Source organism: Schistocerca piceifrons, chromosome 2, assembly GCF_021461385.2.
Source record: "Schistocerca piceifrons isolate TAMUIC-IGC-003096 chromosome 2, iqSchPice1.1, whole genome shotgun sequence".
Lineage (NCBI taxonomy): Eukaryota > Metazoa > Arthropoda > Insecta > Orthoptera > Acrididae > Schistocerca > Schistocerca piceifrons.
The window spans coordinates 845,248,519-845,274,726 of record NC_060139.1 but is presented as its reverse complement, the minus strand read 5'-3'; the positions used below and the strand labels follow the sequence as shown (position 1 = coordinate 845,274,726).

The window sequence follows — 26,208 nt, the reverse complement described above, 5'->3', positions numbered from 1 at the left end:
GGATTACTGCTAAGATTTTTAATTTATTGAAGTAGTAGCGTATTGAAAATAAATGCGGCAGTATACTGAACACCTTTCTGCACAAGAGTTACGGTAGTCTGATCCAAATGCAGGTTTGATTTCTGCCGAGTATTAGCTGAGCGAAAGCTGCCTATTCAGGAAGGAAAAGCTGATATTGTTAATAATAAATGACAGTAAAGAATTTATATATTGAGAGGCCAATGTCAAAATACCCAGACTAGTGAACAGGGGTTGACAAGAGGTTCGTGGACTTATCACTTATTGCCCGAATCGCCCGTTTCTGAACCAAAAATATCCTTTTAGAAAGGGAAGAGTTACCCCAAAATACACTCATGCTCATAAATTAAGGATAATGCTGATACATGGTGAAACAATCTTCTGGTGGGCGGTTTGCCGGTTTAAATCGCCCCGGGGTTTGACCATGCGGTGCATTTGACCTGCGGTCGTCGCACGGTGGCGCTGGCAGCAGTCCACATATGCAGAGGTGTGTTGGTGCATGTCAGAGTACGGCACAGCGAGTAAGTGTGCAGACGTTTTCAGACATGATAGTGGTGACTGTGTGTTGGAAATGGCTCGAAGAACACAAACATATTGATGACGTTATGAGGGGTAGAATACTAGGGCGATTGGAGGCTGGTCAAACACAGCACAGGCCCTGTGTTTGCCACAAAGTGTGATCTCCAGCAGAGAGGAAACGTGTCCAGGCGCGACAGTACGGGATGTCTACAGTGTACAACACCACAAGAAGACCGTTCTCTCACCATCAGTGCCCGCAGACGGTCACGGAGTACTGCAGGTAGCCTTGCTCGCGACCTTACCGCAGCCACTGGAACAGCTGTCTCCAGACAAACAGTCTGTATACGATTGAACGGACGTGGTTTATTCGCCCGTAGACCTGCAAGGTGCATTTCACTGACCCCTGGTTGCAGGAGAGCCTTAAAGCCTGGTGTCAAGAATACAGTACATGGTCATTGGAACAGTGGTCCCAGGTTACGTTCACGGACGAGTCCAGGTATAGTCGGAACAGTGATTCACGCCGAGTTTTCATCTGGCGTGGACCAGGAACCATATGACAATCCCTTAATGTCCTTGAAAGGAACCTGTATGGAGGTCGTGGTTTGATGGTGTGGGGTGGGATTATGATTGGTGCACGTATACTCCTGCATGTCTTTGACAGACGAACTGTAACTGGTCAGGTGTATCGAGACGTCATTTTGCACTAGTATGTCTGCTTTCTCAGGGGTGCAGTGGGTCCCACCTTCCTCCTGATGGATGATAACGTATGGCTCCACCGAGCTGTCTTCGTGGAGGGGTACCTTGAAACAGAAAATATCAGGCGAATGGAGTGGCCTGCCTCTTCTCCGGACCTAAACCCCATCGAGCACGTCTGGGATGCTCTCGGTCAACGTATTGCTGCACGTCTTCAAACCCCTACGACACTTCAGGAGCTCCGACAGGCACTGGTGCAAGAATGGGAGGCTATACTCCAGCAACTGCTCGACCACCTGATCCAGAGTATGCCAACCCGTTGTGCGGCCTGTGTACGTGTGAATGGTGATCATATCCCATATTGATGTCGGGGTACATGCGCAGGAAACAGTGGCGTTTTTCAGCCTATCACCAATATCGTGGGCGTACAGATCTGTGTCGTGTATGATCCCTATGTGCCTACGCTATTACCGCCAGTTTTGTGTAATGCCACGCTGTGTGGCACCACATTATGCAATTATCCTGAATTTATGAGCATGAGTGTATAATGCCATACGACAAAAGCGAATGAAAATAAGCAAAGTAGACTAATATTCGTGTCGAACTTTCACTTACATCAGATAACGTTCGAATTATAAAAATGGCAGCATTAAGTCTCTGAACCAAGACATTACTTCCACAAGCCACACGAGACTGGTAGCCGTTCAGTATAGCGCAATGGTTTCTATTACCCAAATATTGATGGAGTGAGCCACAAATTTGTGAAGACGCTCTCTGTATGATCGGGTCTGTATGATCGCTTTACCGCGTCACTCCCCGCTGCACATCCTTGTCCAGCGGGAATCGTTGACTTCTCAAGGCCTGTTTCAAGGCACCGAAGATGAGGTAATCGCATGGGGAGAGCTCGAGTGTCTCCCAGTTGAGTTGGTGTTACTTCCGTTCTACATTTGCGATATCATGAAGGAGTAGCACTCCTTGCCGCAGTTTTCGCGGACGTTTCACCTTATGGCTGCTTATGTAGCCGTACTGGAGTCATTCTGGGCTGCATGTTCACTGCAGCAACGGCATCAAACGGGATCTTTTTGATCGCCCCTTATTGTTTGACGCTTCTAGGACCTGTTCTATCGCAATTTTAATAGTAAACCACACAGTGATGCTCAATGCCTCTCTTATAACGTCTGATTTTGCTATTAGCTGATCATCTCCGTGAAGCTTTCGCTCTTACCAAACAAATCTGTTATCTTCTACGGGTCTTCTCTATTCTCTCTATCAATCCTATCTGGAAGAAAGGGAAGAGTAGAGTTTAACATCCCGTCGACAGCGCAGTCGTTAAAAAGAGAAGCTCCGATTACGAAAGGATGGGGTAGGAAATCGATCATGCCCTGCTAAAAAGAACCATCACAGCTTTTGCCAGGAACGATTTAGGGAAACCGCGGAAAACAATCTGGCCGGAAGCGAATTTGATCCGTCGACCTTCCGAATGCGAGTTCAGTGTGCTAACCAATGCACCCCCTCACTCGGTAATCCTATCTGGTAACGGGTCCAGGATTACGAGGAATAGTCAAGATTCTGTCGAACGACGGTTCGTAAGTCACGTCCATGGGAAGCGCCCGTGATCAGTTTTATAAGGTCGCTGCACTTTAAATTGATGCATACGCATACTCGCAAATGTTTAATGGATGTGACTGCTCGGAGTAGCAGTTCGGCAGTCGTGTTATCATAAAGTAACGGGTGTGTCTGCCTGCTTATGCGCCGAGAGGGACGGCCTGGCGGCGGCGGCCAGACAAGGTGAAGCTGCAGTGACTCACCCTTGTGACGATCACCATAGCTCAGCCAGCTCGAGAATGGACAGCCAGCGCGGCCTCTCCTGAAACACACAAGCACACAACTACTTAGGGCCCAGCCACACTCAAACTGTAAGGGCTCGCATGTGAAACAAATGAAATCTCGCCGCCTTTTAAAGAGTACCAGTGGTCAAGCTTTCTTCTTTGTCGCTAAAATGATATCTGTGCATTTCGACACAGGGAAATAGATGGCATACACAGAATTATAGACTAATATCTACATCTACATCTACATGGATACTCTAGAAAAAGCATTTTAGTGCCCGGCAGAGAGTTCACCTAACCACCTTCACAATTCTCTATTATTCCAATCTCGTACAAAGTCCGGAAAAAACGAATACTTAGATCTTTACGTGTGAGCTCTGATTTTCCTTATTTTATTATGGTGATCGTTTCTCCTTATGTAGGTCTGCACCAACAAAGTATTTTCGCATTCGGAGGTGAAAGTTGGTGATTGAAATTTCGTGAGAAGACTCCGCCGCAACGAAATACGCCTTTGTTTTAATGATGTCCACCCTAAATCCTGCATCATTTCAGTGACACTCTCTCCCCTATTTCAAGATGATACAAAACGTGCTGCCTTTCTTTGAATTTTTTCGATGTACTCCTCAGTCCTATGTAGTAAGAATCCCACACCGCGCAGCAGTATTCTAAAAGAGAACGGACAAGCATAGAGTATAGGCAATCTTTTTAGTAGATCCGTTACATTTTCTAAGCATCCTGCCAATAAAACGCAGTCTTTGGTTAGCCTTACCTACAACATTTTTTGTGTGTTCCTTCCAATTGAAGTGGTTCTAATTGTAATTCATAGGACCATTTGCCAATTTTCGCACCACGTAGCTATCTTTTCTAAATCGTTTTGCAATATGTTTTGATCTTCTGATGACTTCACTAGTCGATAAACGACAGCGTCATCTGCAAACAACCTCAGACGACTGCTCAGATTCTCTCCCAAACCATTTATATAAATACGTAACAGCAATGGGCCTATACAACTACCTTGGGGAACGCCAGAAATCACTTCTATTTTACTTGATGACTTTCCGTCAATTACTACGAAGTGTGACGTCTCTGACAGGAAATCAGTAATCCAGTCACATAACTGAGACGATATTCCATAAGCACGCAATTTGACTTAGCCGCTTGTGTGGTACAACGTCAAAAGCCTTCTGGAAATGCACAAGTACGGAATCAATTTGGAATCTCTTGTCAGTAGCAAACAACACTTCGTGCGAGTAAAGAGTTAGTTGTGTTTCACAAGAACTATGTTTTCTAAATCTGTGTTGACTGTGTTTCAATAGACAGTTTTTTTCGATATAATTCACCATGTTCGAACACAATATATGTTCCAAAATCCTGCTGCATATCGACGTTAATGATATGGTCCTGTATACAGGGTGTTACAAAAAGGTACGGCCAAACTTTCAGGAAACATTCCTTACACACAAATAAAGAAAAGATGTTATGTGGACATGTGTCCGGAAACGTTTAATTTCCATGTTAGAGCTCATTTTAGTTTCGGCAGTATGTACTGTACTTCCTCGATTCACCGCCAGTTGGCCCAATTGAAGGAAGGTAATGTTGACTTCGGTGCTTGTGTTGACATGCGACTCATTGCTCTACAGTACTAGCATCAAGCACATCAGTACGTGATGTCATGATTGGACCCCATGTTCTTCCCCCTACGCTCAATGGAGCACGTTATCATGATTTCATACGGGATACTCTACCTGTGCTGCTAGAACATGTGCCTTTACAAGTACGACACAACATGTGGTTCATGCACGATGGAGCTCCTGCACATTTCAGTCGAAGTGTTCGTACGCTTCTCAACAACAGATTCGGTGAACGATGGATTGGTAGAGGCGGACCAATTCCATGGCCTCCACGCTCTCCTGACCTCAACCCTCTTGACTTTCATTTATGGGGGCATTTGAGAGCTCTTGTCTACGCAGCCCCGGTACCAAGTGTAGAGACTCTTCGCGCTCGTATTGTGGACGGCTGTGATACAATACGCCATTCTCCAGGGCTGCATCAGCGCATCAGGGATTCCATGCGACGGAGGGTGGATGCATGTATACTCGCTAACGGAGGACATTTTGAACATTTTCTGTAACAAAGTGTTTAAAGTCACGCTGGTACGTTCTGTTGCTGTCTGTTTACATTCCATGATTAATGTGATTTGAAGAGAAGTAATAAAATGAGCTCTAACATGGAAAGTAAGCGTTTTCGGACACATGTCTACATAACATATTTTCTTTCTTTGTGTATGAGAAATGTTTCCTGAAAGTTTGGCCGTACCTTTTTGTAACACCCTGTAGTCGATATCGCTGACGTCCGTTGGTTGCAGGATCCTGGAGCATATTCTAAACTGCTAGGCTCGTAACAATCTTGGGAGAGCTCATACAAAAGCGTAAAAGAAATGGTTCAGGATCTAAACGACAATCGTTAGAAGAAAGACGAGTTAAGTCTCACGAAACCTTCTTGGGTAAATTTAGAGAAATAGTATTCGAAGAAGACTGTCCGACCACTACGCTGCTACAACCCTTGAGTATTGCAATTAATTCCTTAAATTGTGCACTACACAGAGAACGAAACTATAGCAGGGCTTTTTTCTTATGAGCTTCTCATTACACATTTGGCGACTTAACAATAACACATTAACGATGGATGTAATTAAGTTAATACTATAATTTTCAGTTGTCAAAAGATCCCTTCCAAGCGTTTTGTGCTCCGTGAATTAATTTCACCGCCTTTCGTTGAAGTTAGTATCGCAGCCATACAAAATCATTGGTAGTAAGTAACCTTGTAGTTATGCAATCACTGCGAACGGAATAAAGTAAAAAGTGCCTTTGTGTGTGTCGGTAAAAACAGTGAACAAGTTATCTAAGGTACGTAATCTCAGCAGACAGCAATAAATGAAGTCTTTTTGTGCAACGGTAACTCCAGTGACGCACCTTATTGAATAACTTCACGTTGTAAGAGTGAAAGGAGGATGATGGAGGTCCGCTCCAAGGTCTGTCTGCGACAACGGATTGTTTGGAGCGCTGGGCATTTAACTGCTCTGTTTAGTACGATGTATAGAGTTAACATCGGCTTTAGACATTAAAGGAAATTTTTATGTGTTCTCTAAGTTCTTCCCTTTCGGGGAAACTGGTGCCATTTTAACAGATTTTTATATTCTGTGTTCGTATTTACGTATCGTTCTGCCTCAATAACTTCCTCTTCCTTATTTTTACCAGAACCCACGGTTCAAATGTAACCACTCTGCACTGTTAATAATAACAATAATAATGATAATGATGAATACTAACCTACATCTGTTTATGAGTGTATGCAAGAAGATAATGGGTGGTTATTATTACAGTGCAGCTACTCATGGAGGTAAATGTCGAAGGAGGGCGAAACTTTTTAGATATTCTGATGTATTTATGCTGAACCGATTTACGCTGGAAAAGAATTTTTAAAAAAATAATGGTTCAGATGGCTCTGAGCATTATGGGACTTAACATCTGAAGTCATCAGTCCCATAGAACTTAGAACTACTTAAACCTAACTAACCTAAGGACATCACACACATCCATGCCCGAGGCAGGATTCGAACCTGCGACCGTAGCGGTGGTGCGGTTCCAGACTGTAGCGCCTAGAACCGCTCGACCACTCCGGCCGGCGGAAAAGAATTAGTTCCAATTTCTACCACCAGGTAAAAATCTGGCACTGTACAGCACCTCGTCGACGTCTATGCTCGTATTGAACAAACCATATAAGCGGCGATTAATAATAAAATCTACATCATGCCTTTCTCACCTGTTTGACCTTTTCTGTCCACGCGCCGTTCCTAATCCACTACGTGTGGAAAATTTCTATATAAGATTATTGTAGCCACTGTAGCTGTTACGAAATACATGAAACGTATTCGCATTTACGAATATGGACATTCATAAACTTTATGATGGAATGGCAATGAAAATTTGTGCCGAATGGAACTCGAACCTAGATTTGCCACTTATCGCCTTACCATTAGGCTATCCAAGCACGCTTCACGGCCAGACCCTAACTTCCATACGTCTTCAAACATGTGACGTATTTAATGTATCACATGCATTTCTATGTGACTTTCTTGCATACACTGCGCCAGATTTGTACCTGTTGGCCAAAATTGGAACTAAGTTTTTCCAGCATAAATCGGCTTCACGTTAACACATCAGAATATCGACAAAGTTTCACTGTCATAAGATCATTACAGCCTACACTGTACCTCTGTGAGTAGCTGCACTTTAATTAAAAACTACCCTGAATAATAACTGCGTGCTGGAGCTGCCTCAAAATCGGTTTTCCGCCATTTGCTGACTGAACTACTATTTATACCATTCATCACGCCAGTCGGACTGAATCAAAGCTTGAACTTTCCACTAGCACCTTTCCCGGAATTCAGAAAATACTGAGACAGGGGTTAGAGCCCAGTATACAATTTCAATTTGTTGCGTGTGTGTACATGCCATTGCCATCAACATTATTGCTGGATTTCATCTCGTGTCCCGTTTAAAGAGCACAAAGAATACTATTGTAGTTAGTTTTGGTCTTGGTCTTACCTTCCAATAGCACTTCATCGTTTCACTATGACTCGCCTAACATCGTTTGTGTGTTGGCAAGCCATTGTTCTCAGGTTTTTGGGTACCGCTTGTGACGTTGAAGATGTTCTTGATTAATCGTGAACCGTCCACTAGTGCTATAGATCCGTAAAATTACAGATGTCTTTTCCGTGCAATGAAATTAAATCGTTCCCTCAGGGAATAAAATTCTTCCGAACTTTTGGGCATCCGGATACCGTCTTGCGTCTTGGATTCGAATATTTTCCGCAATGTTTATCGTTCAATTTTCTCGATGACATTGACATTCATGGTTAATTATGTCTTAAGTGCTTTAGGCAACGGCTGTTTGGTAGTGGCGTAGTATTACAAAAATCTCAGATTATAATGTAGATTAAACGCAATCTCTCAGCACGGGTTTTATTGTTGACTTTGTAATTGTCAGTGTTACCTATAATTTCACCTGAATACACAGCATCCGATAGGCGGCAGCAGCAAATCATGTTTGGTGGAGCATGTGCCACAACATGAGTTCAAAATTGTGGGCGTGATCCAGAGTGGAATAGGCTTAAAGAAAACAGGCACAGAAAAGAAAGTTATAATTTTAACTCTGGATTATCATAGAGGCCATTAGATATGCACCTTAGTTTGTCGAGAATCGGGGTGGGAACCGGATGGGGCCCAATCTGGGGTCACATCTTGGCATTCAGCGAAAATGATTTCAGGAGATCCACGGAAAACCTACATGGGAATCGTGATTTGAATATCATGTTAGGACCGCAAAAGGTATCTTACAGTATAAAACTGAATATTTACAGTGGTTTCAATTACTGTTATACTTACTGCAAACGAATCTTTAACGTACTATGAGACCCACAGTACAGGAAGAACGCAATAAAGCACTGCAAATAAAATCAGCGTGCCACCTTAAAGATGGACCTCTAGTTCCGAAATAATACACCAGCTTTTATTAACAGTGTTGACCCATTTGTTGCTTATAATGCACTGTCTGCCAGCTGAATTGAGTGTGTACTCGTTAAAATATATAAAATCGGGGTTCTTGTAGGCGCAAGGCTATAATCAACTACACGGTAACTTGTCTTACCACTCAGTAGTAAAGTCTACAGTTTGCGAACTTGCAGAGCCTGTATAGTTCAGAAGTACGACGGAATGTTGCTTCGGACATGCATGCATGTCCCAAGGAACAGGCTCTGCGACGACTACAGCCTTTACGAACCATGGGAAATGTATTCGCAGTTCCGAACATGGAGAACCATCAGCTGTTGTAATGTAATGACTACAATGAAAATTTGTGCCGCACCGCGACTGGAACTCCGATTTCCCGTTTATCGCGAGCGGTTGCCTTACCATTAGGCTATCCAAGCACGCTTCACGTCCACATCCAAACTTCCGTATGTTGTCAACAGTGTATCTACCACCTGTACTCGTACATCCATTATGTACTCGTATGTTTCCGTACAAGAGAGATATTTTAATTGGAAGTCGCTTGTCTGGTGTCGGCGGATACAATAAATACGATATTGTGACGCCTGTGTTGTTCAGAAGTACGGCGCATTCTTCCATCGGACATGAATGCAAGTCCAAAGGGACAGGTACTGTGGTGACTACTGCCATTATGACACACATGAAATGTTTTTGGAGTTACAACCATAAACGGTATAATGGAAACACGGCAATGAAAATTTGTGCCGCACCGGGATTCAAAACCAAATTCCGAAGGAACTTTGCAACGTTCTTCTTAGGACAGGCACTGCAACATCGTATTTATCCCCCAGTACCTCCCCTGCTCTGGAATATACCTATTGGATGTGCGAGTGCAGATGATGGATACATGGTTGACGACATACGTAAGTTTGCGAATGTCCGCGAAGCATGCTCGGACAGGCTAAAGGAAAGGCGACCACTCGCGATAAACTGGAAATCCGGGTTCGAGCCCAGGTTCGGCACAAATTTTCAACACCGTCTTTCCGTTATACAGCTGATGGTTGTCTATATTCGCAACTGCGAATACATTTCATGCGAGTTTGTTGTGGCCTGAGTAATTTAGGATGCACGCTTGTCCAAAAATCATTTTTACCAGAACACTTTAAAAATTGGGACTGTACCAAGATCATAGTAACATACTTTTCAGATTTTTTGTGGGTTATCGGTCCAGCACCCAGGTATTGACTTTCACTCCCAGAACAGCAGAACAAGAGTAATTAAAACAAACATACATAATGACCTCTACAGGAAGAGCAGTAAAATGGTAAACAAAGATAAAGGCGCATTAGTTGTGGAACTAGGCTGTTACCGGTAGGATATGACGATAAGTAAACTTCATTACTTTACTAGGCCAACGTTCTTCTAGATAGGTGTGCGTTTTACTGACAACAGAAACTACGCAGAACCTTTGTTTATCTTTGGTTGTTTACCTGTGTATCACGAGCGCCTGAAAAAAGCATTCCCCTTCTGTTGTGTACGGCTATCTTTGAAATGCAGTACATCAATATTAAGGGAGACTTGACCGTTTGCTTCTATCTATGTTTCAAATTAAAATTTGTCAATCAAAAAAATTTATTTTACGACAGAAACAGTCCATTTGATCAAACGCATAAAACATGTATATTATCCAACTGATTACCAAGACGCCGAAGTTGGACCTGTCAGGTAAAGGTAATAGACAGTAAAAGCATAAAATATATAAAATAAAATTCTTTAGAAGTTATTAGAGTGATAACTTACTACACCGTTCATGTGTTCGTTTCCTTGCTATAGCGGCTTTCAAATCAAAGTATACGAAGAGCGGGAAAAGAAGTTCCCTAAATGCCGCTGTTGCACGAATTTCAGGACTATGGCTCTCAAACCATTCAGCAGCATTGATGTGGGATTTACTGATTTAGTGCTCTTTTTGTGGTCAGGGTGGAGAATGGGAGAACAAGGAGTCCTACAATCGAGATTCAACAAATAGTGTTTATTTTTTACATTTCGTCATGTGACAAGAAGACACCTTTTGAGCTTGATTAACTGAGGCAGTATACTACTTTGCTTAAACTTTTTATTCGGGTCTCGCCAGTAAAAACCTGTCACTAATGCTTTGTTTTACTCAAACGATTTTGATTTGCAGCACAGTAGCATTCTACTAACACTGCCGTCTTGTGTTTGATGGTTGGAATGTGATAGAAGTCTACATCGGGTTCATAAACGGTGGAGGGGGTGAGGGGCTCTGCCCTTTCCTGTCCTTCTCCTACACCTTCACTATGCCCCATGGCTGCTCCTTAGACCCCTTCTGTCTGGTGCCGTTTTCAGATAATTTCGGAATTATGTTAGCAAGAATTTATTAATTAGAAAATTCATTTTTCTTTGTTCCGTAATATTCTGAGAAGCGAAATATTTAATAGATATGTAGGTTCTTCTGAGCTTGTTGCTTCACTGTTATTAGGAACCATACGTTCTTACGTTAGTATCTCCTCCCCCCCCCCCCCCATATTTTCTTCGCAGGGAGTGAGGTGATGTATTCTTAATACACTGGACTCGTTTTCGGAAGGACGTCGTTAAAATCCCAATTTCGTCATTCACAGACAGGTTTTCCGTCTAAGCTGTAAAGGATAAAGCAAAAGGGGGCTATATACTGTGCTGTAAATATTGTTTAATGTTCATACAATGAAGGCTTTAAAAAGTGGATGTCATAGTTGCTGATGAGTCTCCCGGGCTGTATGGTTGTTGTTGAAACATTAGGAACTGAAAAACGTCTTCGACCACAGCCATACAACCTGGATGACTCATCAGCAACTATTGTTTGATGTGTTTGTAACTATGAATTTTCTGAAACAAATAATATTTGATATTAGATAATTTTTAGGCAGCCCGCATGTTGGCGCCGTGGCAGCAGTGTAGCGCCACTCGGCTATAGAATGTCGAAGAGGTTGTCTGCTTGTAGGCACCTATGAATCTGTGAAGGGCTGTCTCTATACAGGTACATTTTTAAAGTTCTCATCAAAGGTGCGGGGGTGGTGAATGCCAATGTGACATCATTAGCGCACCTTACAATACACATAAAATAAGGCAGAAGGAGTACATAATATTCCATAGGAATTTGTAAAATAGTTGGGTGAAGTGGTAACAAAACGACTGTTCACGTTGGTGTGCAGAATTTATGAATATAGCGATATACAATCTGACTTTCGGAAAAATATCATATACACAATTCCGAGGACTGCAAGACATGGTAAGTGCGAGAACTATGGCACCATCAGCTTAACAGCTCATGCATCCAAGTTGCGAACAAGAACTGGATACAAAGAATGAAAAAGAAAATTCTGAATGTGTTATATGGCCACCCGTTTGGCTTTACCAAAGTCAGAGGCACCGTAGAGGTAGTTCTGACGTTGCAGTTGATTATGGAAGCAAGACCGAAGAAAAATCGAGACGTGTTCATTTGGTTTGTTGACCTGGAAAAAGCGTTCGACAATGTCAAATGGTGCAAGATGTTCGAAATTCTGAGAACAATAGAGGTAAACTATAGGGAAAGACGGGTAATATATAATATTTACAAGAACCAAGAGGAAACAGTAAGTGTGGAAGACCACGAACGAGGTGTTCGGATTAAGAAGGGTGTAAGACAGGGAAGTAGTCTTTCGCCCGTACTGTTCAATCTATACGTCGATGGAGCAATGAGATTCAAGAGTGGAATTCAAATGTTCAAATGTGTGTAAATTCCTAAGGGACCAAACTGCTGCGGTCATCGTCCTAGACTTACACACTACTTAAACTAACTTAAGCTAAGAACGACACATACACCCATGCACCAGGGAGGACTCGAACCTCCAGCGGGAGGGGCCGTGCAATCCGTGACATGGCGCCTCAAACCACGGGGCAGTGGAATTAAAATTTAGAATGAAAGGATATCAGTGATAAGATTCGTTGATGACATTGTTCTCCTCAGTGAAAGTGAATAATTACATGATTTGCTGAATGGAATTAACAGCGAGAAACTTAACGTTAAGATTGGTGATCACGAACTAGATGAGGTAAAGGAATTCTGCTGCATATGGCCGGCCGGTGTGGCCAAGCTGTTCTAGGCGCTTCAGTCTGGAACTGCTCGAGCGCTACGGTCGCAGGTTCGAATCCTGCCTCGGGCATGGATGTGTGTGCTGTCCTTAGGTTAGTTAGGTTTAAGTAGTTCTAAGTTCTAGGGGACTGATGACCTCAGAAGTTAAGTCCCATAGTGTTCAGAGCCATTGGAACCATTATTTTTTTTTACAATCTGTATATTCAGGAAGCAATAAAGGAAATCAAGAAGACATTTCGAATCGGAACTAAAGTTTAGAGAGAATAAATAAAAACTCTGATGTCTGCCGAAGATATTGCAATTCTGTCTTTCAGGAGTATTATTGACCACACGCGACAGCCTCACGAATGCTGCTTTGTGTCGAGGTGCACTGTCACGCTGATGTGATCGTCTCCGGGCCGGCCGGAGTGGTCGAGCGGTTCTAGGCGCTACAGTCTGGAACTGCGCTACCGCTGTGGCCGCAGGTTCGAATCCTGCCTCGGGCATGGATGTGTGTGACGTCCTTAGGTTAGTTAGGTTTAAGTAACCTAAGTTCTAGGGGACTGATGACCTCAGAAGTTAAGTCCCACAGTGCTCAGAGCCATTTGAACCATTTTGCTACTTATGCAGCAAAATAACGCATGGTGGACGGAGCACGGAGAACATAAAAATCAGACTAGCATTGGTAAAAAGGGCGTTCCTGACCGAGAGAAGTCTGCTAGTATCAAATATAGGTTTTAATTTGAGGAACAAATTCCTGAGAATGTTCGTCCGGACCACAGTATTGTGTGGTAGCAGACATGGATTGTGGGAAAATCAGAAGAGAAGAGAATCGAAGGCTTTGAGATGTGGTGCTACGGAACAATGTTGAAAATTAGGTGGACTGATGAAGTAAGGAATGGTGAGGTTCTCTGTAGAATCGGCGAGGAAAGGAAGATACGGAAAACACTGACAAGAAGAAGGGACAAGAAGATAGACCTCTTAAGACGTCAGGGAATTCGTGGCGTGAAGCATCAAGCCAGTAAGAAGACTCATGACTTCACAAAGAAAGACACCGAGCCCGAGAGTGACGTAAAGGATGCCACGCTTTTGCACTATGCAGAGGAATGTTGAAGACAAGTGTGGGCCATATCTGACACTTCTGTGTCGCAATGGGACAAAATAACGAGGTGTTAAGAAAGTGACCTTTTAGTTATTTTGTGCAGTGTAGACGTACAGCAGACGGGACGTCAATGCTGACCTTGTTTCCTCCATCGTCGCCTACGTGTTATGAACGGATAGCTGTGGTTGGCACCTTGCGCTGCCGCGGTGTCCTGCGCAGAGCTTCACCGCGCATCGGCTGCTGGAGATCCGCATTCCAGGTCGGGCCGGTCGCTTGTTGGGCTGCCCACCGGCTGGCCAGCCAAAGCGGCCTCAGCCGCTGCTACACTGAATACCGTGTAGCGTGGGCGGCCGTCTGGTCTGGCAAGGCAAGGCCGGCTGCCCGCATAGGCCACGCGCCTCCCCTATTCTCTCCTGCCGGCTGTGGCTGCTGCTGATGATGCATGCACTGTACGTCACGAGCATGGCTGGGGTCTAACCCAGAAGAATTACAAACATGACGGACAGATTCATTGCCAACGGCCTTGCCGCAGTGGCAACACTGGTTCCCGTCAGATTAACGAAGAGTGTGGGGCGCGGCTGGCTCTTGGATAGGTGACCACCCGGGTCGGCCAAGAGAATATACTTGGGCCCTCAGGGGGAAGCCGGCAAAACACAAAATTGATCACAAACACCCGCAATACAATTGCAAACAAATATGGGGAAACGTCTCGGAAAACGTGTTGCCTAAAAATGCGAAGGAGACATGGTACAAAATAGTCAACAGAACGGTACCAACCAACCAAAGACTGGCGGAGATAAAACTCGTCGCAAGTGACAAGTGCGACGTATGTGCCATGACCGACACCCTCGAACATCGATACACCTGCGGGAATGCCATCAACATATGGGAACCGTGCCAGCAGATGGTGGCCCATATCAACAGAACGGCGCCGGGAAGCATCACAGTTGAAGCAATCACCGCCCCAGACTGCAACCCATTTCCACGACCCAAGCGACTGGCGACTCTCTGGATCCTCGCCATGACAGCACACGCCATCGTAGCGAGGCGGCAGACCGACCAGCTGGCCTTCCTGATGGACCTCTGGGGGGAGAACAAGACGGCTCAGCAGCACAGGCGCTACCAAGAGAACTTCAGAAACTTCCTGCAGATTCCACTGCAGACAGCAATCGCCAGAGTCCTCCCCAGCCTGTGACCCTCAGCACCGCCACCAGCCACCTCACCACACTTACCACAAGAAGAACGTGTGGAGTGATAGTGAACAAGTGCAACAGAAAAGATAAAGTGCTTTCTCCTCTCGCCTCAAATAGTAAAGTATAGTAGTATAAAGTGTTTCTTCTTAGTGAAATTAGTGATACAAAGTGCTTCTCACCAAACATCTGTCATGCTCGCAGCCAAATCAGTGTCAAAAGTATGCCCAGTAGTACTAACAGTGATTTTTTTCTTTCTTCCTCATTTTTGTACTATATTGTCTAGGATACAAGCATTACTTAGTGGAAAGTGCCAACTACTCATAATTTTTTTGAGTGATTTCCTACACTATGTGCCATATAAAGTTTATATTGTTTACTCACACTTTCCTCTCTGCTTCTGTTGTATAATATGACATAATTTCTTTCCTTCTTCTTCAAATTATGTACAATCTGCAGCACATGTAAAAAAAAATTTTCTTCAACTTCTGCTCCATCTATCATGCTGATGTTTTCCCTCTTACTGTCCCACCTAACATTGCAAACTAGAGGAAGAGATCAAACCAGAATACACAATGTGAACGTAGCATCACAAGTACATGACACACAGAAATTTGAACTCAAAATCAATGTGTCGATGCTACGTATAAATTATTATGCCTGTCCTGCAATGCTTTACCCAAACAAAAAAGACGACAAGTGGCCATGTAAAGGGTTCAAGGACAACAATAAGAGATAAACGAAAAGAATGTAAAAACGAAAACCTATAAAATGACAGTAATGTTAACCAACTCTAGAAATAGGATAATAGAATGAAATGTTTCTTTTTTTAATTGTATCATTTGTTAATATATTTAAATAAATATATATGGTTACAAAAAAAACGTCCGCTGTTGGCAAGTGAGGTGCACTTAGCACTTACGAAGCCAACTGAGGAGCTACTTGATTCAGAAGAAGCGGCTCCGGTCACGAAAGCTGACAACGGGTGGGAGAGCGGTGTGCTAACCACACGCCCCTCCATATCCGCATCCGGTGACGCCTGTCGGCTGAGGATGAGGCGGTCATCGGTCGGTAACGTTAGGCCTTATTAGGCCTGTTCGGACGGAGTTTGAATTTGAGGATAGATTAATTGTTCCGGGCGCTCAACATCTTGATTTTTCGGTATTTATTTACACCACGAAGACTTCGAGTGATCCCCATTGGGTGCAGACCCGTTGTTTTACCTGCTCTTGAAGTGGTTAAATGCGCGCACCAACACTTGTCGAAATGATCAACTGCGCGTGGTGGTCAATTTTTGAGGCAAGTCACGTGCGTGCGGACGAAAACAGACGTTGGCACTACATCATTTTCCTTCTCATTTTCAGAGACTTAGGACTCTCTACACTAAGGTGACAAGCCATTGGGATATTGATATGCACGTACGTACATAGTGGCGCTAGCATCGCGTGCACAAGGTATGAAAGGGGAGTTCAATGGGGGAGCTGTCACTTGTACTCAGGTGATTTATGTGAAAAGGTTTCCCACGTGATTAGGGCCGCGCGACGGGAATTAATAGACTTTGAATGCAGAATGGTAGACGCATGAGATATTCCATTTCGGAAACTGTTAGGAAATTCAGTACTCACAGAACCACAGTGTCAAGAATGTGCCGAGAATACCAAATTTCAGGCATTTCCTTTCTTGACGGACAACACAATGGCCGACGGCCTTCACTTAACGACCGAGAGCAGCGGCGTTTACGAGGTTCTGTCACCGCTAACAGGAAATAACTGCAGAAATCAATGTTGGAGGTACGACGAACGTATCCGTTAGAACAGTGCTACGAAATTCGGCACTCGTGACCATATCGGCTGAATCCCAGACGACTGGAAAACCATGGAATTTTTATGGATGACAATGCACCATGTCACGGGCCACAAATATTCGCGATTGGTTCGAAGGACATTCTGGACAATTCTAGCGAATTATGTCGTCACCCAGATCGCCTAACATGGATCCCATGAAATATTTATGGGATATGATTTCGAGAGGTCATATCGTGCACAAAATGCTGCACAGGCAACATTTTCGCTATTATGGACGGCCATAGAGGCAGGATGGCTCAATATTTCTGCATGGAACTTCCAACGACTTGTTGAGCCCATGTCACGAAGAGTTGCTGCACAGCAAGGGCAAAAGGTGGTCAGTGTGTGACTGCTAAGCTGAACCATTCATAAGTACGATCATACAATGTAAGTACGGTTAAAAATACTTGATTAAACAATGCTCATGATGGAGCACTCGCCAAGGTATTTAAAGAGGCACGGAAACTATTCATTTCTTATGATAATAATAAGAAACGCTTTTTAAAAAAGTTGAAACCTGTCGTAGTTTCTTTTCTGTACTTTAAGATCTATTCCTGCTATTACTGTATATACAACACATGTTTTTCACGTTTACTGTTGGATCGGTGACGCCTATCTGGATCATTCATTTTAACGTGGGTGGTTGTATGAGTCCGAACTATAGCATCAAGAAAATGATGTCTAACTTATGTGGATGTGCACTCTGAAAATTAATGCCGAAAGCGCAGTGAAATGTTTCAGAACTGATTGTTTTTTCGGAACTATAGTATTGAAAGCCGAAATTTCGGACAGAAACCTACATTTGTGAAGTTTATTGTCAAATAATTTGCAAAATATGTAACATTTTCGCTGTTGGGTTTAACGCTCATTAAATCTTCAACAAAAGCCCCCCCCCCTCCCCCACCAACTTCTGGAGAGGCAGAAATGCCAAACCAAACACCCAGTGTAACCATTTACTTTTATCAATGTTATCTTGTTTATAATCTAAAAAGAGCCCAAATGATTGGATTTTCCTCCAAAGCAATCTACATCCCACTATTTACAGTTACTTTGAAATTAGACGCAATGATTGACTGTTGGAACTAATGAGGAGCGGAAAGTGGCACTCACAGTACTGCACTCGAACAAAGTGACTAATAATAACAGTGCTACCAACAACTCGGTGAAAACATTTCCAAGTAGCAAATATAAAACTCGTGCACAGTCGATCTGTTTATGGCATAGCTCATCACGCGCAGTCGATCTATTTGCTGATGTAATGCTGAAACTGCTCAGAGTTGGGCAAACAGTAAACCTTTTCGCCCAGTTGGTACCCGCCCGAAGGCACTAAGCGAAAAACGTCGAATTTGGCATGCTCTCCTGCTGTAGTAGTGGTCTTCAGTCCACAATCCGGTTTGATGCAGCTCAGCAAGCTAGTCTATACTGTCCTAGCCCTTTTGTCTCTGCTAAACTATTGCAACTTACATGCATTTCAACTTAGTTGCTGTAGTCGAGCATTCGTCTCCCTCTGCACTTTTCCTCTACTACCAAACTGACAATTTCTTGATGCCTCGGGATGTGTCCTATCAACCGATCCGTTCTTTTAAAGCTGTGCACTCTTTTCTTGGTAGTTAGATTCAGTATCACTTAACTATTCCATCTATTCATCTCATCTCCAGCGTTCTTCTCTAACGCCACGTTCCAAAAGCTTATATTCTCTTCTTGTCTGAACTAGTTATCGTCCACGTTCCATTGTCACACAACGCCGCACTCCATCTATCTCCTGGGTGACTTACTGACACTTAGATTTAAATGTCAGCACTTTCCTCTTTTTCAGAATCGCTTGCATTGCTCTTGCCACTGTATTTTACGTTCTCTCTACGGCGACCATTGTCAGCTATCTTCCTGCCCGAACAGCAAAACTCTTCTAGTAAGTTTAGCGTCTCACTTTCTAATCTAATTCTCTCTGCGCCATATGGCTTAATTTTTCTACACTCTCTTCCGCAGATTTGTTGAGGAAAGGAGAACGATTTACTGAGAGGAGGAGAGCTTATGTACATGTTTTATACGTTCATGCTCATAAATTAAGGATAATTGCAGAATGTGGTGCCACACAACTTGGCACTACACAAAACTGGCGCTAATAGCATAGGCACATAAGGAACACACACGACACAGATCTGTAAGTCCACGGTATTGGTGATAACGTGAGAAAACCGTCCCGAAACACATGTGCTACAAAACGCCACTGTTTCCTGCGCATGTACCCCGTCATCAACATGGGATATGATCACCATGCACACGTACACAGGCCGCACAGCGGGTTGGCATATTCTGGATTAGGTGGTCGAGCAGCTGCTAGGGTACAGCCTCCCATTCTTGCACCAGTGCCAGTCGGAGCTCCTGAAATGTAGGGGTTTGAAGACGTGCATTGATACGTCGACCGAGAGCATCCCAGAAGTGCTCGATGGGGTTTAGACCTGGAGAACGGGCAGGCCACTCCATTCGCCTGATATCTTCTGTTTCAAGGTACTCCTCCACGATGGCAGCTCGTTGGGGCCGTGCGTTATCATCCATCAGGTGGAAGGTGGGACCCACTGCACCCCTGAAAAGGCGGACATACTGGTGCAAAATAACGTCCCGATACACCTGGCCTGTTACAGTCCTCTATCAAAGACATGCACGGGTGTACGTGCATCAATCACAACCCCATCCCTCACCATCAAACCACGACCTCCGTACAGGTCTCTGGACCTGGACATTACGGTGTTGGTATCTGGTTCCGGGTTCACGCCAGATGAAAACCCGGCGAGAATCATTGTTCACCTGGACTCGTCCGTGAACATAACCTGGGACCACTGTTCCATTGACCATGTACTGTGTTCTTGACACCAAGCTTTACGGGCTCGCTCTCCTGTGACCAGGGGCAATGGAACGCACCCTGCATGTCTCCAGGCCAATAATGTCTGTTCAGTCATCTGTAGACTGTGTGTCTGGAGACAACTGTTCCAGTGGCTGCGGTAAGGTCCCAAGCAAGACCGCCTGCAGTACTCCGTGGCAGTCTTCGGGCACTGATGGTGAGATATCGATCTTCTTGAGGTTTTGTAGACAGTGGACGTCCCGTACTGTATCGCCTGGACACGTTTCCTGTTTGCTGGATTCGTTGCCATAACCTTGAGATCGCACTTTGTGGCACAAAGAGGGCCCATGCTACGAGCTGCTGCGCATGACCTTCCTCCAGTCGCCCTAGTATTCTATCCCTCATAGCGTCATCAATATGTGTTGTTTGAGCCATTTTCAACACGCAGTCACCATTAGCACGTCTGAAAACGTCTGCACACTTACTCGCTGCACCGTAATCTGACATGCACCAACACACTTCTGAGTATGTGGACTGCTGCTAGCGCCACCGTGCGACGACCGCAGGTCAAATGCACCGCATGGTCATACCTCGAGGTGATTTATGCCCGCAAACCGCCCACCAGAGCGTCGTTTCATCATGTGTCAGCATTATCATTAATTTATGAGCATGAGTGTAGCTCTGAAACTGTATTGTGTTAATGGATAACAACGTGAGAAGTTTCATACATGACAAGTAAACGTATAATGTTTGCACTTGCATGTGTTACATTGGTGAGTACGCCACTAGTTCTGTTTTTATCTAGGCTGTGCGACAGAGCTGAAGTTCTGTTGAAAGGCTGTCACTAGCCTCAGCTAAAAACAAAGGGAATGCTGCCCAGCTATCAGTGGAAAGTTTGGAGATACCGCTCAAAATAATCTGTTTTGGTATAATAAAAAAACTATGTAGCCAAAATTTAATTGTAATTGATATATATGGTAATTAAAGGAATATCTTGATTTACTGTGCGCATGTAAGAGCGATAACCAGTTAAGAGATGTAGAATATTGTCAAAATATAGATGTGGAAATGAGCAGTAGGCTTTGGGCCGGTGGAAGGACAGTGGCCACGAGCAGCGTTTCTTGGACTGCGTTCCGTGGAACCCTGGGGTCCCATGGAGGTCACTCTACGGTTGCGGGGATCTTATGTGGCTTTTTTCATGACGTTACAAAAAGTAACGAACAAAACAATAAAAGTTTGTGTGTCTACGAACATAAGAGTACGACAGCGAACCCTCACTTTCACTTACTAATTTGGATAATCTGTGTGAATGCGAGGCCTAATTTTGTTGTTCGTCTCATAACTTGCTTTCAAGGCACTATCCGTTTCATGGAACTGCTCTTCCAAATTCTTTGTAGTCTGTGACAAAATTACAATGTCGTCGGCAAAACACACAGCTTTCATTTCTTCTTCCTGAACTTTTAATTCCGATTCCGAACTTCCCCTTAGCTTCCTCCACAGCTTGCTCTATGTACGAGCTAAACAACAAATCGGATATACGAAATTCCCTTTTCACTCCCTTCTCAACTACTGCTTCCCTTTTCACGCCCTACTGCAGTCTGGTTTTTGTACAAATTGTAGGTAATCCGTCACTCCCTGTCTTTTATCGCTGCTTTCTTCAGAATTTTAAAGAGTATGATAGTTAACAGTGTCAAACTTTTTCTCTAGATCTACAAACTGTGAAAACGTAGGTTTGCCTTTCTTCATGTCTTCTAAGGTAAGCCGTAAGTTCAGTATTGTCAAACTGACCTTCAGCTTCTACCAGGTTTGCAATCATTTGAAAATAATTCCTGTCACTAATTTGGAATCTTTATTGCACTGTTGATAATCGCACCTGCCAACAGCGTCCGTTCTAGTTGCAAGTAGATAACAGCTTGTAGAAATCTGTTACTTAATTCGATTCACGTAGAGTGTGTAGTGCGCTGAAACTGTCGAAACCGTCCGCGTTACTGTATCAAAATCGTTCTTTTTGCGTTTCATTGTTTTGTTTATTTAAGTTCAAAAATTCAAATGGCTCTGAGCACCAAGGGGCTTAACATCTGACGGAGTACATCGAAAAAGTTCAAAGACAGGCAGCACGTTTTGTATTATCGCGAAATACGGGAGAGAGAGTCACAGAAATGATACAGGATTTGGGCTGGAAATCATTAAAAGAAAGGCGTTTTTCGTTGCGTCGGAATCTTCTCAGGAAATTCCAATCACCAACTTTCTCCTCCGAATGGGAAAATATTTTGTTGACACCGACCTACATAGGAAGGAACGATCACAAAGATAAAATAAGGGAAATCAGAGCTCGTACGGAAAGATATAGGTTTTCATTCTTTCCGCGCGCTATACGAGATTGGAATGATTGAGAATTGTGAAGGTGGTCCGATTAACCCTCAGCCAGGCACTTAAATGTGATTTGCAGATTATCGATGTAGATGTAGATGAGATTTTGATGCGGTCTTAGAGTTCCTGGGACCAATATCCTGCCAAAACAGAAATCGATAACAGGCAACAATCGTTGAGATTTTAGATTCCCAGGATGAATGAACTCCATAGTACACAATTAGGGTTGCGGGAAACACTGAGTGCGCGAATCCAACTGACACTTGGCCAATCTTTTCTATAAGTAACGGAATAACGCCACAGTCTTTTGGCGGACGCGTTCCCACGTTCACACCGCCGGCAGCGTAGGTGTTCCCTAGATCTTCCTAACACCTCGTGTAGTGTTTACTGGAACCGCACCAAGCCGATGGCCCTTTTTAGCAGGAAACCTTACGGAGGCGGCAATCTGCAACTGACACTGAAGGCTTATGCACGACTGCAACACAGAAAACCGGGAGAAGTGGCGCAGTGGCTAAAGCACCCGGAGCAGGGACGAAGATCAATAAGAAATAAAAACGTAAAAATTGTTATAAGTAGCCTCCTGCATTATGCAGACGTCGACTGACAGGACTGGGAAGGATGCGCTGCGCTGTCCAATTTCTTGTTTCTATGACTAAATTCCGCACAACCATCAGAGTTTTGTTTTAATTGCCTGTTTCAGTCTCACTGACATTTCAACAACGACCAAAGTTGAAAAAATAATACGTGGTGGTGATTTAGTACGCGACCAAACTGCTGAGGTCAGCGGTCCCTACGCTTACACACTACTGACTTTAACTTAAACTAACTTACGCTGCGGACAACACAAAGACCCATGCCCGAGGGAGGACTCGAACCTCCGATGGTGGGAGCCGCGAGAACCGTGGCAAGGCGCCCGAGACCGCGCGGTTAATACGCGCGGCAAAAATAATACGTCAGACACTGTAAACAGTCATGTGCATGTCAACCATGTGCAGTTTTTGATCTGCTGGTTGTAAGGGATTTGAACTGAAAATGAAATGTATGAATAACTGAAAGTAAGAAGCAAATTTTAATCATCCAACAGAGTTTAAAGTTTAAAGTGTTATATGGTATATGTCATGCGTCCATTACTGCAAAGTATGTTACACACACACACCCACCCACCCACACACACACACACACACACACACACATTATATATATATATATATATATATACCGGGTCATCAAAAAGTCAGTATAAATTTGAAAACTGAATAAACCACGGAATAATGTAGATAGAGAGGTAAAAATTGACACACATGCTTGGAATGACATGGGGTTTTATTAGAACCAAAAAAAAAAAAAAAAATTGCTAGACGCGTGAAAGATCTCTTGCGCGCGTCGTTTGGTGATGATCGTGAGCTTAGCCGCCACTTTCGTCATGCTTGGCCGCCCAGGTCCCCAGACCTCAGTCCGTGCGATTATTGGCTTTGGGGTTACCTGAAGTCGCAATTGTATCGTGATCGACCGACATCTCTAGGGATGCTGAAAGACAACATCCGGCGCCAATACCTCACCATAACTCCGGACATGCTTTACAGTGTTGTTCACAACATTATTCCTCGACTACAGCTATTGTTGAGGAATGATGTTGGACATATTGAGCATTTCCTGTAAAGAACATCATCTTTGCTTTGTCTTACTTTGTTATGCTAATTATTGCTGTTCTAATCAGATGAAGCGCCATCTGTCGGACATTTTGTGAACTTCTGTATTTTTTTTGTTCTAATAAAACCCCCTGTCATTCCAAGCATGTGTGTCAATTTGTATCTCTCTATCTACATTATTTCGTTATTTATTCAGTTTTCAAATTTATACTGACTTTTTGATCACCCGCTATATATATATATATATATATATATATATATATATATATATATATATATATATATATATATATATATATATTGCTGCGGAAGCAAGTAAACGTGCTTATCAGCTGTTGTTATGCCGGATGATGTGCCATGCACCACGCCCCCCTTGCTCTCACACAGTGTACTTCGCAATATTGGCCACATGGCATATCTCATTTTCAGCTGTTCAGCTGTTTTAAAATAGCCGATACTAACACGAAAAAAAGGTCTTGTTGCAGCCTTTTGATGATGTATAAATTCGCATAATGGGATCCACAGGAAAGTTGACTGATTTTATATTCGCGTAACTACTAATGCCATCTCTCAACGGATCCATGAATTGACTAGTGAATTAACAAGGCTACATTCCGTTTTAAATTTGACGGCGCTGGCATCACAGACTGCTCTCAATGGCCGAAACTAACGCTCCATTTCGAACTTCGGTCGTGAAAGGACCTGTGGAGTAATGTGCGAAAACTCAGTTTTCTTTTAAATTGAGTAACAGGTGCCACAGAAACATTTTAAATGATACAGACTACTTATGGTAGTGAAGCAATGAACTATAAAATCGTTTTTAAAGTGGTGTGCAAGGTTTTGTGGTGTTAGAGACAGCATTGGAGAGAATACAAGTCCAGAAGAATCATCGACATTTCGATTCGAAGAAAATGTTCAAAAAGTAGGCAAAAACATCTGGGGTTGCTTTGTGTCCCACTCACTGACGATCAAAAAGATTGCAAATAATTTTAAATCTGGGCAACCACAACTAAAATAGTTATACATAATTGACTGACAATTCACACAGTGAAAAATGCGTTTAAATACGGTGTTAAAACTATTAAAATATAAAACTGAATAAAACGTCCAATAGTCCGCTGTAGCTGTATATATTGAAGTCGATTACAGACCCACACAATCAGCTCATCAACTTTTGAGTTGCACTTTCTGGTGTATATCTGTACAAAATTTTTTAATAAAACATTGCATTGATAATGGAGGAATGAAGTTATGTGTGATATATTAAAGTATTGAGTGAACAGACTTAAGCAACGAAGATGATGTTACACATCTAGGAAACTAGGTGCCGATCACAAACGTCCCACAAAGTAGGGATCTTACGTATTTAGTCGGCCGTTGTGACCGAGCGGTTCTAGGCGCTTCAGTCGGGAACCGCACTGCTGCTTTGAGGTTCGAATCCTGCCTCGGGCTTGGATGCGTGTGATGTCCTTAGGTTAGTTAGGTTATGTAGTTCTAAATCCAGGGGACTGATGACCACAGATGTTAAGTCCCATAGTGCTTAGAGCGTATTTAATAAACAAGGTCTGTAATTTCACACTAAAAGAAAGTTACTTACAAATGCTATGTCATATGGGACAGGGAGGTACAGAACACCGCAGAGTAACGTTTGGCGTGACTAGGCAAAGCTCTCAGCTCTCCTAAATCGATAAAAACCATCATTAATGATGAATGTGCAGTTTAAAAATCGAAGAAAAAGTATTAAGAATCAGAAACTGATTATTGATAGAAAAGTAATAGTGCAGTAATAACTAAAATGAAAAAGAGAGACTGTCTCCTTATGATTTTAACACGCCAGTCCCGTTTGTGGCAGTAGTTGCACTTTACATACAGGGTGGAAAGTATTTAAACCGACAAACTCTGGGAGGTTGTAGGGGACATCGAAACAAATATTTTTCCCTAATGTCATTTTTTCGGATGAGGAGTATTTAAACCGGTAGAGGAAGATTTCTCTGGCGGCAAATTAATTAAACCAACAAACACTTTTCCATTTTTTAATGACCAAGAGAGAACAAATTAACACAACCCAATTTCAATTACAGGAGATTTTCAAAAATGCCTCCATTGACACGTAAGCAAAGGTTACACCGTCGGACCCAGTTCTGTCTGACACGAGCAGAAACCCCAGGAGTATCCTGAATTGTTCCTGCTGATGCTACTATCCGGGCAACCAGATCCTCTGCTGATGCAACAGGAATTGCGTAAACAAGGCTGGGCATCTCTCCTCACACAAAAAGTCCAGAGGGGACATATCTCGGGATCGAGCAGGCCATGGTACAGGACCACCTGTGCCAATCCACGTTTCTGGGAACCGTCGGTCCAGGAATCGACGCCACGACCACTGAAATGTGCCGGCGCCCCGTCATGTTGGAACCACATGCGTTGTCTTGTAGGGAGCGGGACGTCTTCCAGCCATTCTGGCAATGCTCTGACGAGAAATTGTAATAGTGCCTGCCATTTAA

General features: G+C 43.5%; 1 protein-coding gene across 1 annotated transcript in view; it reads right to left on the bottom strand.

Annotated features, from left to right (window-relative positions):
* Positions 1-26,208, bottom strand: part of LOC124776283 (myosin-VIIa) — a 476,348-nt gene that overhangs the window by 137,481 nt on the left and 312,659 nt on the right. The window contains exon 3 of the mRNA XM_047251187.1: positions 3,039-3,097. Within this exon, the coding sequence (XP_047107143.1) occupies positions 3,039-3,056 (18 nt within the window). The 5' untranslated portion in view covers positions 3,057-3,097. The remainder of the gene's footprint in view (positions 1-3,038; positions 3,098-26,208) is intronic.